The following is a 14,398-nucleotide window of genomic DNA, read 5'->3' as shown; positions in this document are numbered from 1 at the left end:
GCTTTAAGTATACGGACCTTTGTCGGCAAGGTGATGTCTCTGCTTTTTAAGATGCTGTCTAGGTTTGTCATTACTTTTCTCCCAAGAAGCAGGCGTCTTTTAATTTCATGACTGCTGTCACCATCTGCAGTAATCATGGAACCCAAGAAAGTGAAATCTCTCACTGCCTCCATTTCTTCCCCTTCTATTTGCCAGGAGGTGATGGGACCAGTGGCCATGATCTTAGTTTTTTTGATGTTGAGTTTCAGACCATATTTTGCGCTCTCCTCTTTCAGCCTCATTAAAAGGTTCTTCAATTCCACCTCACTTTCTGCCATCAAGGTTGTGTCATCAGCATATCTGAGGTTGTTGATATTTCTTCCGGCAATCTTAATTCCGGTTTGGGATTGATCCAGTCCAGCCTTTCGCATGATGAATTCTGCATATAAGTTAAATAAGCAGGGAGGTGCCTATTCTGACTTAGTACTTGAGAAACGTCAAGCGCGGATTAAGAAACTGGGATCTTCAACATGCAGAACATGGGTCAGGTCAGGTCAACAGTTTATCCTTTGGCTCACAACCATCTCTGGAAAAAGACTTTAGGCTGACAGGCTATAACTTGAGCTGTACTACTGGATCAATCCTGAACCATCTCTCTCCTCAAATGTTAGTGTATTTGTTGTTTTATTGCTGCTTATAACATGAAAGTCAATTAAAAAAACATTAAATCATCTATCTAGTCCAGCCTTCCATGACTTGGTTTCCTCCAGATAGCTCCATCTTCCACATCCCTGACCATTGCCCCGCTGACTGGGGCTGCTGGGAAATGGATTCTGATAACACCTCAAAAGGCTCCTCACCCCTGATGTCTATCAGTAAAGAAGACTCCCTCAGGAGGTTGTGGACTCTCCTTTCTTGGAGGTTTTAAAGTAGAGGTTGGATGGCCATCTCCTGTCATGGACGCTTTAGCTGAAATTCCTGCATTGCAGGGGGTTAAACTAGAGGACCCTCGGGACCCCTTTCAACTCTATGATTCCACACACAAAAAGGCCCATGGATTTGTACTAATGCAAAAACGTTCCAGAAATATCCACTTAATTTGAAGAAGAAAATAGGGCCCGTCACGCCAGAAGTCTTTTTACCGCCTGGCTAAAACGAAAGAAGAAACTGAGAGGGACACTGAGAGTTTGAGGCAGGCTTCTGTTTTCCTTTCACAGGGGACCCCTTGTCGCAGCAGGCATTGAATCTGGGACACTTTGAAGATATTCAGATCACCTTTCACAGGGACCTGATTGTTATCTGAGCTGCATCTATGCGAGAGCCTTTCAGCAACCACATTGCTCTCGATTTCACCTCCAGCAACTTTGCCCGGTGACTGGCAGCTACAAGTTCTCCCCACCCCACCCACCCAAACTGCTCCTACAAAGGATCGTGTGTGTGTGTGTGTGTGTGTGTGGACAGGTGTGTGTGCTCAAGGGTTTAGCTGTGGCTTAAGTAAACTATCATCTAGGTTTTACCAATGCCTTTCCCCTGAGCCAAAAGCCACCTACCGTGAATCACACCTTTTGTTGGCATTGGGGGGGGGGGGCGGGACGGGACAGCAAGGTAAGACAAAGGGGGAAAGGGGAGGGGAGAGGAGGAAAATGCAGTTTCTTTGCAAACACTTGGTAAAGAAACACAGCCCACTTTGTGCTGGCTGACCAATGAGGGTTAAGGGCTGGTCCATTCCAGAGGACTCACATATCAGCTTTGTTGGGTGGACAACCCTCTCCGCCCCCCCCCCCCACCTGGAGGCTGGCATAAAAGGAAGCATGTAGAGAAGCATTGCTCACATTTCTGCGTCCAGAACACACACTGTGTTAACTTGCTTGCCAAGAGCTAGTTTCAGAAATCCCCTCTCAATGGCCAGTTACAGCTTCAGGCAATCCGTCTCTGGCGGGGGGTATGGCGGGTCCTCCTTCAGAGCTCCAAGCATCCATGGCGGATCTGGTGGCCAGGGCATTTCCATGTCTTCCGCTAGGTTCGTCTCCTCTGGGGCTGGAGGAGGCCTAGGGCTTGGCTATGGCGGAGGAGCTGGGGCTTGCTATGGTGGTGGCCTTGGTGGTGGCCTTGGTGGGGGCTATGGTGGGGGCTTTGCCGGGGGCTTTGGGGGAGGTGTTGGAGGTGGCTTCAGCGGCAGCAACGACGGCCTCCTTTCCGGAAACGAAAAGGTCACTATGCAAAATCTGAACGACCGCCTGGCAAACTACCTGGACAAGGTGCGTGCCCTGGAGGAAGCCAACACAGAGCTGGAGGTGAAGATCCGAGAGTGGCACCAGAAGCAGTCTCCCACCAGCCCATCCAGGGACTACAGCCACTATTACAAGACCATCGAAGACCTCAGAGACAAGGTAGGACTTCACATTTGTAAGCCACGTGCCGGGAGGGGACGTGGAGTGCTCAACACGCACCAAGGGCCTAGCTGCGAAAACAGCAGAGGCGGAGAACTCCACCCATCCATGCAAATAGCCACATGATAAGGAAGATGAGGGCTGAGCTGAATAGATCTGGTTAGGAAGTCCCGACCTCTCGGCATTTCCGTCTGTAAAGTGGGTGCAATAGCAACCTAGCTTGGATGACTGTGCATGTTTGGTAATTGCTTGCGCAATGAAAAGGCTGCATTCAGATGCTTGCAGTTCAGTTTTGTCCTGCTGAGGATGGGCATCACAGTAGCCTCCAGCACAGGATTGGTGCAGTATCTTCACAACTGGGTGAATGAGAAAAGAATCAAAGCCAGGCTTTGAATACTGCAGCTGCACCTGTCTCAACCAGTTACAGGTAGGTAGCCGTGTTGGTCTGCCATAGTCAAAACAAAACAAAACAAAATCATTCCAGTAGCACCTTAGAGACCAACTAAGTTTGTTCTTGGTATGAGCTTCCATGTGCATGCACACTTCTTCAGATAACACTGAAACAGAAGTCACCAGACCCTTATATATAGTGAGAGAGTCTCAACCAGGAAGTGATACAGTGGATTGATTCCACGTGCTGTTCATTAGCAATAATTTCCATTTAGCCCCCTTTCCTCTGTGGAGAATACATGTGCTGCTTGCCCCTGCAGTGGTTAGCCCCACAAAGCTCTTTTTTTTTTTTGCCACAAAGCCCTTATTGGAAAGATGTGGCTGCAAGATGTTGCATTTGCAAACAGCTTTGTTCTGTGCATTGCTGCGAATTCAGTCATTTTAGCCATTCTGGTGTATTCATAGCACCAGAATGCAATGCAATCCATCTCTTTATCTGTCCGATTGCAATGGAAACTGTTTGAATACAGCCAGTTTCCTTATCTGTTTTGCTTCCTGGCTCCAAGACTGCAGCAAACAATGTCTGGCTTCAGTTATTAATGCCCTCTGGCATTATCAGAGTTTGGTCACGCTGGGCTACCTTTTCTAGGACTGGCAGCTATGTGAAACTATTGCTGGCACTGCCCTCAGTTCAGCAGTATTCTGATCCTCGATAGCTCTTAATGGAACTTGGCTGAGCAACCACCAAATGTCAAATTCTAGAAGCCAATGTTCACAATCAATCTTAGAACTGTTTGGGAATTTATTTTCAGGGTTTGCAAAAGTGGACCAGGGACACTATATGTGATGCATGTCATAAAGCAAGATTTAGACTGCAACCCTGTACACACTTATTAGGGTGCAAGCCTCATTGAACGGGATTTACATCTGAAGAAACATGCATAGCCTTTCCCTGTTAGTTGCTTAATCTGAATGTACGTTTGGTAGTGTGGCATTTGCCTAGATTTATGCTCCTAAGACTCTGTCTCTCATTCATTCCCACTTGAGGTTGGGCATTATCCCTTCCCATGCCATAAGGTCAGGGATGGAGGTATTTTCGCCACATCCTGAGTCTGCTCTCACATGGAATAATGTGTTGGGTGAGCCAGAACCAGTTATGGATACATACCGTCAGCTGCAATTCTTGTGGTAGAGCATTGCTTTTCTAGCAGTCGTGGTGGGTGGGAAACTCAAGGTCCTCCAGGTGTTTTGGTCACCTGTGACCATCAGCCATGCTGGCCTGGAGTGATGGGAGTTGTAGTCCAACAATATCAGGAGGGTGTTGGGTTCTTCATCCTAGCAATAAATGCTTTTTTTTAACCACATCCATCTCGCACATGGCCTATGAGAGGTAAATACTTTTCTAGTTCTGAACCTCTCTTGCAACTGGAAAGTTCTTCCTAATATTTAAGCCTTTGTCTCTGTGAAGTTGAAATCCTGTCCTCTCCCTGGTGGATAGGGTGAAAGAGGGTCCTCCCCACTCCTGCTTCTGGTTCTTTCACTCATCCCTTCATGCATCAGCATCCTGACTTACCAAGAGGTTTCACAAAGACCTGAACTGGTTCCTCAGCAGAGGCCTCTTGGTTCTGAAGTCAACCTTGTTACCGCAGGACTGCTGTGGCTTTTGTTCGAGAACCTGTGGTTGAACCTGCTGCTATTTCGAAAAGGGGAGGAAACAGACAAGAAAACTGTGGATGTTGACTAAGCTATGTGCACCGTAATCTTCTCTCTTTATGTACAAGACAAGATTTATTTTGCTCTAGCAGAGTCATCAGCACACAATGGGACTTTGTTTATGAATGAAGCACACACGCCCTCAAGGCACACACGGAGAAGCACAAAAGCAAACAGTTATTGTAAGGAAATCTGCACCAGCCTTGAGAGTTCATGACCATCGCCTCCCAAGTAGGCTTGTCACTTTTCATTTTTACCCTTCAGGTCCCTGAGCAGGGCCTGAAACAAACTAGAGCCAGCAAGGAACTTAGCACGTCAGCTATAGAGCTGGGTGAAAGCCAGCAGGCTATGGGCAGAGCTTAGGGTAGATTCTGGTGGAATGTGGGTGAAGGATGAGTAAAAATGTCAATCCATTGACAGTTTACAGGTGTCACTGTGAATTATTCAGCCTATGGGTTTGGGATCTGTCACAACATAATCTAAGGATGGAAAACAATGCTGGGCCAGTCACATATCTGGTGGAGCTGGTATTATTCTAAAACAGGGATGAGGAACCTATGGTCCTCCAGATGTTGTTGACTGCTGCTTCTAGCATCCCTGACCACAGGCCATGCTGGCTGGGATGGACAGCTGTGATCACATCTGGAAGGCCACAGGATGGAGTCACATGCGCCTGTTCCAAGTGGTAATATAGGCTGAGTCACATCATTATGTTATGGAAAAATCAGTATAACATGATGCTATGGACCTGAGTGAACAAGTGAATCCAGGGCTGACCTAAGACATTTTTTTTTGCCTGGTGCAAAAGGGAAGATGGTACCTGCCACATTCCACTTGCAAAAGTCAACCAGATTGGTGGTTTTGTATTGTGCTTGGATGCTGCCAACAGGACAGCATCTTGCACTCCCCCAGGAGCAACAGGCTGCCTTCAGGGGAGCAGGACAAACAATGTGCCCCACAGTGGAAGCTGGTTCATATAGGCAAATGGGGAGCTGCCCCTCCAGCCTCAGTCTGCCCTCAACTAGCTCCCACTTGCCTGCCTTCTTACAACCATCAGGGAGTGGCTCCGTCTGTCATTGGCTCTGGCTGCACCTACTGTTGATCTCCCAGCCTTCTGCAATACTAGCCCCAATGGGTGCCAGCCACCACTGGAGGCACATAAAGCTCAGTTCATTCCCTGTTCCTCAGCATTAGGCCTCTGACATAGCTGCAACACTTTGTCTCATGGTAGGGCCGGCCCTGAGTGTTCCAGCTTTTTTCAGGATGTAATAACGAGCAATGATGGTGCACATTCAGAAGACCATTTCCCCTCCACAATGTGCTGAGTCACACCTTTCACACATCATTACAAGCAAATCAATCAATCAATCAATCAACCAGCCAATCAATCAATCAATAAATCAATCAATGTGTATCCATGGCCACCAAAGGTTTTGTGGGGGGTTTTTAAAGAGAAAATTTACAATACATATGAAAGCAAGTACCCCAACATGGGTCGCCTCTTCTCTTGCAGATCATTGAAGCAACAATTGACAACAACAAGGTTATCCTGCAGATTGATAATGCCAGGCTGGCGGCTGATGACTTCAAAACCAAGTGAGAAAACTTTTCATAAGAAGAGAAATAGAAATGGGTCAACTGTGGATCTATGACCTTAGTATTAAGGCATGGCCATGATGCTCAGAGCTATGGTGAAATATTGAGCAATTATGCCAGAGTATGCAGGGGAAGGGGACGTGGGTGGCGCTGTGGCCTAAACCACTGAGCCTAGGGCTTGCTGATCGGAAGGTCGGCGGTTCGAATCCCCGCGATGGGTGAGCTCCTGTTGCTTGGTCCCTGCCCCTGCCCACCTAGCAGTTCAAAAGCACGTCAAAGTGCAAGTAGATAAATAGGTACCACTCTGGCGGGAAGGTAAATGGCCTTTCCATGCGTTGCTCTGGTTTGCCAGAAGCGGTTTAGTCATGCTGGCCACATGACCCAGAAGCTGTACGCCGGCTCCCTCGGCCAGTAACACGAGACGAGCGCCGCAACCCCAGAGTCGTCCGCAACTGGACCTAATTGTCAGGGGTCCCTTTCCCTTTATGCGGGTGGAGACTAGTTTTCTTGGCACTCTACATTTCACAGTGATAATCTAATCTAAAGCCAGCTCAGTCAATTTTAGCAATTTAGCAATTTATCATCATTTGCTGGCATTGCTTTGTTTTAAAAGGTTTGAGTCTGAGCAAGCCCTGCGCATGAGTGTTGAGGCTGACATCAATGGGCTGCGCAGAGTCCTGGATGAGCTGACCTTGGCTAGAACTGATCTGGAGATGCAGATTGAAAATCTGAAGGAGGAACTGGCTTACCTTAAGAAGAACCACGAGGAGGTAAAGAAAAGCAGCATTCAGCATTTTGAAGTATGGTGGCATAACAATAATGTAACAAAATGACAATTTGTTGTTTTTTATTAGTTTATTGTTGCTGTTTCTGATACTAATAATAAGTATATACCACACTTCTAAAAGTTCCCAGGGGAGTAAGAGTTTCCAATAGAGTACTAGAAGACCACCAATGAAACCATAAAGCCACCATTACCATAGTCACCATAAATAATCTGCAGCAGTACAGAACATCAACATCCAGCAATGGACAAACCCATCTCATTAATCATCAAAGGCCAAATGGAACAGATCCATCTTCATTAGGTGATGGAAAGGCACTAGGGGGCAGACATATCTGCAATGGAGGGAGTTCCAAAATCAGGGAGCCATAACTGAGAAGGCCTTGCTGCAGAAGCAGTTTCAGATTGCCAGATGTTAGGGGGGATAAGAAGGATGACTCTGAAATAGAGAAGGATGGGGAGCTTGTAGCCTTCCAGATGCAGCGGGCTCACAGTACCACGGTCTATTCCTCATTACTAAGGCCTCAGATTTAACGTATGGTGAGACATCATGCACATGAGACATCATGCACAGAGGACCACATATAAGGTGGAGAAGAATTCTTGGCTTTCTACCAACCTCTGCCACCATCTGCCACCCCCTCCCCCCCAAAAACCAGCCTCCACCAGATGCCAAAGCACACACCCACCCTTCTATGGTGGTGGAGGGGACAGCAACAGAGCTGCATGGTGAGACGAGAGGACGTAGGCATGGTCTCTCCTTCTCTCTCTGTTGACCTGGCCCTTGACACACTGCAGGACAGCATGCTGGGGAATGAGGGGTGGGTGGGCATAGGAAGCCTCTCACCTTCAAGCATGTTTCTGGTGCTGCTCCCACTTCCACATCTTCAAGGGAAGGAGGAGTGTGATTGAGGAGCAGGAAGATGCATCTTTTGGTGCCAGGGAAGGACAGTGGATAAAGAATAGTATTCAACCCTAGTCCTACTCAGAGTAGACCCAGTGAAGGCACTACTAACTTTGGGTCATTAACTTAAATGGGTCTACTCTGAGTTGGACTTGGTTGAACACCACCCCTAGTTTTTCCTGATACCCCCTTGACAGTCCCCCCAACAATCTGAGACTAACTCAGAAGGTTGTGGACTCTCCTTCATGGGAGATGTTTAAACAGAGGTTGGGTGGCTATTTGTCAGGGATTATTTAGCTGTGATTCCTGCATTGCATGGGGTTGGAGTAGATGACCCTTGTGGTCACTTCCAGCTCTACAGGTCTATGATTTTATGACATACTCTCTCTTTTCTTTCCAGACAACCTCAGATAATACCTGTGTTAGCCCAAAAGGAATGTGGGATAGCGTGCCTAACCCTAGATAAAAGATAGCTGTTAGGGATTGTTGCTCTGCAATTAATGTCTATGTCTTGGTCTCTTTTTACAGGAAATGAGTTCTATGTCTGGGCAAGTGGGAGGCCAAGTGAGCGTTGAAGTTGACTCTGCTCCTGGCATTGATCTCACCAAAGCTCTGACTGATATGAGAGACCAGTATGAGAAGCTGGCTGAGAAGAACAGGAGGGACGCTGAGGCTTGGTTTACCACCAAGGTGAGATGGAAAAGCTTGGGAGAGAGGGGAAGAAAGGGAAGGTCTTTAAAAAAACAAAACAAAGAGAAACAATTTAGAGGAAGAAAACTGAGCTGCTGTGAACTTGTCCACAAAATTGCACTGCTGGATACAGTGCAATAAAATGCAAATGTAGAGCTCCTCTAGACTGGTGAAATTTTTTTGCAGGTGTATTCTGCAACATGTCATAGTGCATTAATGTTGGATGTATACTGGACCATCCTTCCGCCTTACTGGTTGTTCTGCAATGCTTCCCCAACGCTACCGCATTATTGCCATCTGGAGGGGCACTCTTCACTTATAGTGCAACAAAACCAGGAGACACTCCATCCACCACGGGATGTTTGCGCTATGAAAAGTTGCAGGATTTCAGCAGGAAGCAATGGGGACATTCACCCCAAAATGTGTGCAGGTGCAAAGAGTATTAAAAGTGGGCTGACGTAGATTTGTCCCCATACCAATGCAAGCACAAATCACCATGAATGGACATTAGAAAGGATATTAGAAGGGCCAGTAATAAAACGAATGCAGTGCGAATGTTGACATATTCTTTATTTCTCCCCTTAAACAAACAAACAAACAGACTGAAGAACTGAATCGAGAAGTCGCAGTCAACACCGAGCAACTTCAGAGCAGCAAGACTGAGATCACAGACTTGAGGAGGACCCTCCAAGGCCTGGAGATTGAGCTCCAGTCTCAGCTCAGCATGGTACATGGAGTGGTGATGGGTTATTTCTAGTGCTTGGGTACTGAAATAAGTAGTCACGGGTTGCATTTGCCTTTTGTAGGGTGTGTGTGAAAGAGTCAGTCTCCACCACGGTAGGCAGTAGGCCTCTGAATACCAGTTGATGGGAATCACAGGTGGGCAGTTGTGCTCATGTCCTCCTTGCGGGTTTCCCACAGGCATCAGGTTGTCTACTGCAATGACAGGATGCTGGACTAGGTGGGCCATTGGCCTTGTCCGGAAGGCTCTTCTTATGCTTTAGAGACATGGAAACTCTAGAACAGTGTCTCCAAGCTGTTCTGAGACTACAGGTCCCATCATCCCTGACCACTGGTCTTGTTAGCTAGGGATGATGGGAGTTGTAGTCCAAAAACAGCTGGAAACCCAAGTTTGGGAAACCCTGCTCTAGAACACAATGAATGTGCATGCTCACTTGCACACAAGCAGACTTTCCCCCTATTATCTGAGAAGGGAAAAGTTGAAAACACTGGGATAAAATTACTTACCCACTTCCTAATTGTCTCTCTACAAATATGGGCTTTTCTTTTCTTTTCTTTTCTGAAACTGCAAGCTACTGCTAATCTCAGAGCAAGAAAGACAACTATTGCACGTGCAAATGATAGTGTTAATTTACATTTGTAGCCACCATATTTTGAAGTCCTCATGGCAGGCAGCAGTTGGTTGAAATACAGCAATAAATACTTAGCATATATTAAAACACCACACCAGGTGAATTCTGGCCAACTAATGCCAGCATAGCTGTGTAAACACGCTGCAGTGCTTCTGAAAGGTGTTCTGACAAGGGCTTTGGCAAATCCCAGGGTTTCAATATTGACTTCTAAACAAATATTTCCATTTTGCTGCGGAAGCCCGTTCTCTGAACTGCAGCCCAGTTCCCCATTATGCTTACAACACTTCTTTAAAATTCACACCCATATCTTGGTGACAGTCTCTGGCACACCCACACACGCTTTCTCACCGACACCACTTCTCTTCTCAGAAAGCTGCCCTGGAAGGCACCTTGGCCGATACGGAGGCTCGCTATGGGGCTCAGCTGTGCCAGATCCAGGGGCTGATCGGCAATATCGAAGCGCAACTGGTTGAGGTCCGATCGGACATGGAGCGTCAGAACAGCGACTATAAGACCCTGATGGATATCAAGTCCCGGCTGGAGCAAGAGATTGCGACCTACCGCCAGCTCTTGGATGGCCAAGACCTCCAGTAGGTCACTTGACAGGTCTCTTATGACCTAATGATCAAAGAGAGTAGATGTCTCTGATTGCCAGATTCTGGGTATGAACCCAGCCTTTAATAACCCACAACAGTTACTAGAGTGCCACTCAATCAGCCAATAAATACTAAGGTACTGGGTGTTGGTATTGACTGGGAAAGAGCTCCACTCCCCTGTGCTGGGGATCCCACATGGTTTCCATGCTGAGCACAGGGGAAGGATGGAATCTGGTTTAATCACTCACCTGCATGGAATTCTTGGTCACCTATGGTGACCAGGCTCAGTCATTAAATACAAGATTGCATTAATCGGGAGATAAATGTTTCTTCACATTTTCCCTGTGACACCTGGGTGGCCATTATTTGGAGGAAGAATGATGGAGATATGTAGGCTGCAGAATTAATCTTGCGCTTCGGTTCCTATAAACGTTTCAAGCTCGAGGCTGGCTTCCCATGTTGTAAAACTGAAAAACTGGTTATGTGTCAAACAAAGCTCTAGACACGGAGATTAATCCATACGGGGCGGAATCTGGTGGCACTGGTTCCATCTGCACTATGCATTTAGAATCATACCAGCTTTAACTATCGTGGCTTTCCTGACCCATAGTATACTTCACGCTTAAGTAAGGAATTAATCTTGTATACCCCCCACATCCAACCTAACGCTCCGTTCCACCCATTGCTTCACATTGCCCCTACCATTTGTTCTTTGGTGTGCAGTTTTCCAGCAGCTGCATACCTTTACTTCGGGTCAAAGTAGGCAGAACGCTCAATCACGCAAATGTTTGCCACAAAGATTTGCTACTCTGGTTCTTCCACTCAGAGCAACTGCAGGAAGTTATGGTCTGGACCAAAAGTTCATACAGCACTGGGGATGGCAGGAGGAGCCACTTTGCTGGCTGTTTTTTTACATTTCAGCATTCTGCCCTCCAAGATACTGTTCAACTGCAATACCAAAAATAAAAAAAACAAGAGATGACAATATTGCCCCCCTCCACATGTCAAAGAGGAGGTGAGCAGCTCAGAGGAGGTGATAAGAGGGAAAGAGATAGGCAACCACCCAGCCACTAGCTGTTTTCCCCCCATAGCTGTTTTTTGGGGGGAAATGATTGCCGACACAGTGTCACATGTAGTTTGGCCTTGGAATATAAACAAAAACACTGGTTTGAAAAACCCCAATAAAGTGGCAAATTATTCTTAACTTAGAATAACAACCCCAAGTTAGAAGGTGGACTGTTTCACAAAGGACATTTGGTCTGACATTGATAGTTAATGCTTCCCCTTCTTTTTTTTCCCCCTCCACAGTTTCTCCGGAAGTGTTTCGGGGACTAAAGGTGAGGCTTCCTTCTTCATGGCGGGTTGAGGGAGCGTTTAGTACAAGCCGTGGGATAATGTGACCACTTTGCTGAAGCTAAGCAGGTCCAAGCACGCCCACATAAACCATGTTGAATTTCATGGTGACAGAAAGGCGGGCTATGAATTGGCCCGCTGACATCTCTGGCAAAGTGCCCTTTGTTCACTCATTTTCTCTACATGTGCCATGCGGAAATCTAGAATATGTGGGCTTTTTAAAAATATTTTTTTTATATATTATTGAGTTTTTCAAATTTTACAAGCGTCAAATAAGAGAAAACAAAGCAAAGAAAAGCACATATCCCTTTGACTTCCCTCTCCCCTTTTGTAGATCCTTGTGTTTTAATGAATCCCCTTGCATCTCCTTTATAATTCAAATTTTTGCTAATCCTTTATTGTTCCTTATTTCAATTTTTTTAAGCTACAAGTTTTACACCAGTCCTTAGATTATGTGGGCTTTTGCTTGGTTTGGCTGCTAAATCCAAAAGAGAATGGCCTTTACCACATTTTCACCCAAATTATTCTAGTTTCCATTCTGCCTATAGCTCCACTGTCTCCTCACTCCTCCCTCAGCCTCACCCCCTCACCAAGCAACCCCTGACTTCTCCATTGCCTGGCTTCTCTGCAACGCAGGCATGGAAACCTCAGGCCTGGAGGCCCTTGGATTTCTCTTTTGGTCTGAAACAGTTTCCCTGCCTCTGCTGTAATTCAGATAATAAATTCACTTAATAAGTCCTTCAAACGACAATTCTCAACCTTGTGTGCCCAGATGGTTTTGGACTACAACTCCCATCACCCCCAGATATCTTAGCCAGTAGTCAGGGATTATGGGTATTGTAGTTCAGTAGGTTGGAGAACATTGCTTTGAACAGAGGCTGTGTTGCTGATATGCACTGAAATATGAAATACTCAGTTGGGTTAAGACCAAGAAGACCAAGGAGCTAAGGAAGTAATATTCCAGGAGGACTGATGTTTGGGATCATGGCCTGGCTGCTTCCTTATCCCATTCACCCACCATCTTGGGCAGCAAGAGGAACAACAACAACAAATTGTTCACAGGGAGTAGCAGGAATACATGGAGTAGCCCTATTAAGGCACAGTACCATTCCCTCAGAGCCACAAGTGGTGTGATGGAGTCAGTTCCAGTTCCATTGCCATGGTAACCCCTTCTACAGGAGGTCCCGGAAGTCTCACAAGTAGTTAGCGAACTCTTGTGAGATTGTGTTGGCTGCAAGTGGGAGGCCAAGGCTGAGGCAGTTCAGGGTTCTCTTTAAGGAGGCAAATGAAACTCCATTTCTGAGGACAATCTTGCAGGGCCAAGGTTGGGGTCAGAGCAGAGGTTGTGACTGAGCCTCCCTTCCGTGGTTGGTGGAGACTTGGAGTGCTACAGCTGCTTTTTCAAAATGTGTAACTTGGGTCCATTAACTCTTTTCCCCCACCTTGTCTTGCTACAGACAAAGCAGATGATAAGAAGTGAAGAGCACCCTCCTTTCCAGGAAGGAATGAAACAGGATGGGCAGCCGCCATTTCTGGCAGATGAAAATCATCGTTTCAAAATCACTTAGCAGCAAACTTCATGAGCACACATTCTGGATGGCTGAGAGCCACTCAATGGCTAGATTCTCTGACTTAGCTCTTCCTGCTTTTAACCTTTCTGTGTGGTGTTTCTTCTCCCTAATAAAGTTCCTTTTGGGCTTCTGCAAACTGAAACCAAGACTCGTTGCTAAGAGAGAAATTGACTGCCTGTTAATCACTGCAGGTTCTGATGAGTATATGACAAAGGGTTGTATTGGACATAGCATTAAGGTGAACATTGCGTCAGTATAACAATTTCTCCATGTACAACGAAACATTCTCCTTTCTCATCCCCCTGTGCCCTGCCAAGTTTATTCTGGGTTTCTCCTAACCCTTCAGAGCAGATTTGGGGGTGGTACAGGGCCTGAGAGTGGGGGGAAATCCTATATTGCTAGTGCAAGAATTTAGACGAATAGTTGAATATATTTTATCAAAGCTGGTGAGGAGGTAATTTCCCTCACCAAAATCTAACCCCGTTTCCTGCCATATGGAAACATTTTGATGCCACCCAAAAAAAAAAACCCGCAATTAATTGATCTGGAATAACCCTTCACCACTCCAATTCCATTATCACAATCATCAAATACATTAGAATCCCCATGTAGCACATAAACACATACTGGAAAGATTAAACCCGCTTTTTAATGCTTTCATGGCCGGCCCAACCATTGGTAGGAGTGAGACAGCTGCCTCAGGTGGCAGGTGCCAGTGGATGGCAGCAGTTGTCCTCTTCAACCATTACCCCCAATCCCCTAAACTAGCCTGACTTTGCACAATCTAAGCTAGCCTGCTAGACTTCAGGCACAGGAGGATGTTGTCCCCTTGCCAATGCTGTCAAAATTGAGTACACTTCCATTTGGATTCTGTACATGGAATAGGGACATCCTCTGGCTCTTTGCCTCAGGCAACAAAATTACTTGCACTGGCCCTGAACTCTCTTCAACCACCCTGACTGTAGAATCATAGGAGGAATGCAGATTATGAATAACCAGCTGGTAACCATGGTGTATATGTAACTGCTTGGAAGATGACTGGTCTCATTTGTAGAGGCA

At 46.4% G+C, this 14,398-nt stretch overlaps 1 protein-coding gene across 1 annotated transcript in view; it reads left to right on the top strand.

Moving 5' to 3' along the window:
• Nucleotides 1–1,802: 1,802 nt before the first annotated feature.
• Nucleotides 1,803–14,398, top strand: part of LOC117057942 (keratin, type I cytoskeletal 10-like) — a 32,690-nt gene continuing 20,094 nt past the window's right edge. The window contains exons 1-7 of the mRNA XM_033168784.1: nucleotides 1,803–2,369; nucleotides 5,986–6,068; nucleotides 6,682–6,838; nucleotides 8,285–8,446; nucleotides 9,048–9,173; nucleotides 10,189–10,409; nucleotides 11,724–11,752. Of these exons, the coding sequence (XP_033024675.1) occupies nucleotides 1,881–2,369; nucleotides 5,986–6,068; nucleotides 6,682–6,838; nucleotides 8,285–8,446; nucleotides 9,048–9,173; nucleotides 10,189–10,409; nucleotides 11,724–11,752 (1,267 nt within the window). The 5' untranslated portion in view covers nucleotides 1,803–1,880. The remainder of the gene's footprint in view (nucleotides 2,370–5,985; nucleotides 6,069–6,681; nucleotides 6,839–8,284; nucleotides 8,447–9,047; nucleotides 9,174–10,188; nucleotides 10,410–11,723; nucleotides 11,753–14,398) is intronic.

The sequence above is a fragment of the Lacerta agilis genome, chromosome 14 (assembly GCF_009819535.1).
Source record: "Lacerta agilis isolate rLacAgi1 chromosome 14, rLacAgi1.pri, whole genome shotgun sequence".
Lineage (NCBI taxonomy): Eukaryota > Metazoa > Chordata > Lepidosauria > Squamata > Lacertidae > Lacerta > Lacerta agilis.
This window is presented reverse-complemented; position numbering and strand designations above follow the sequence as displayed.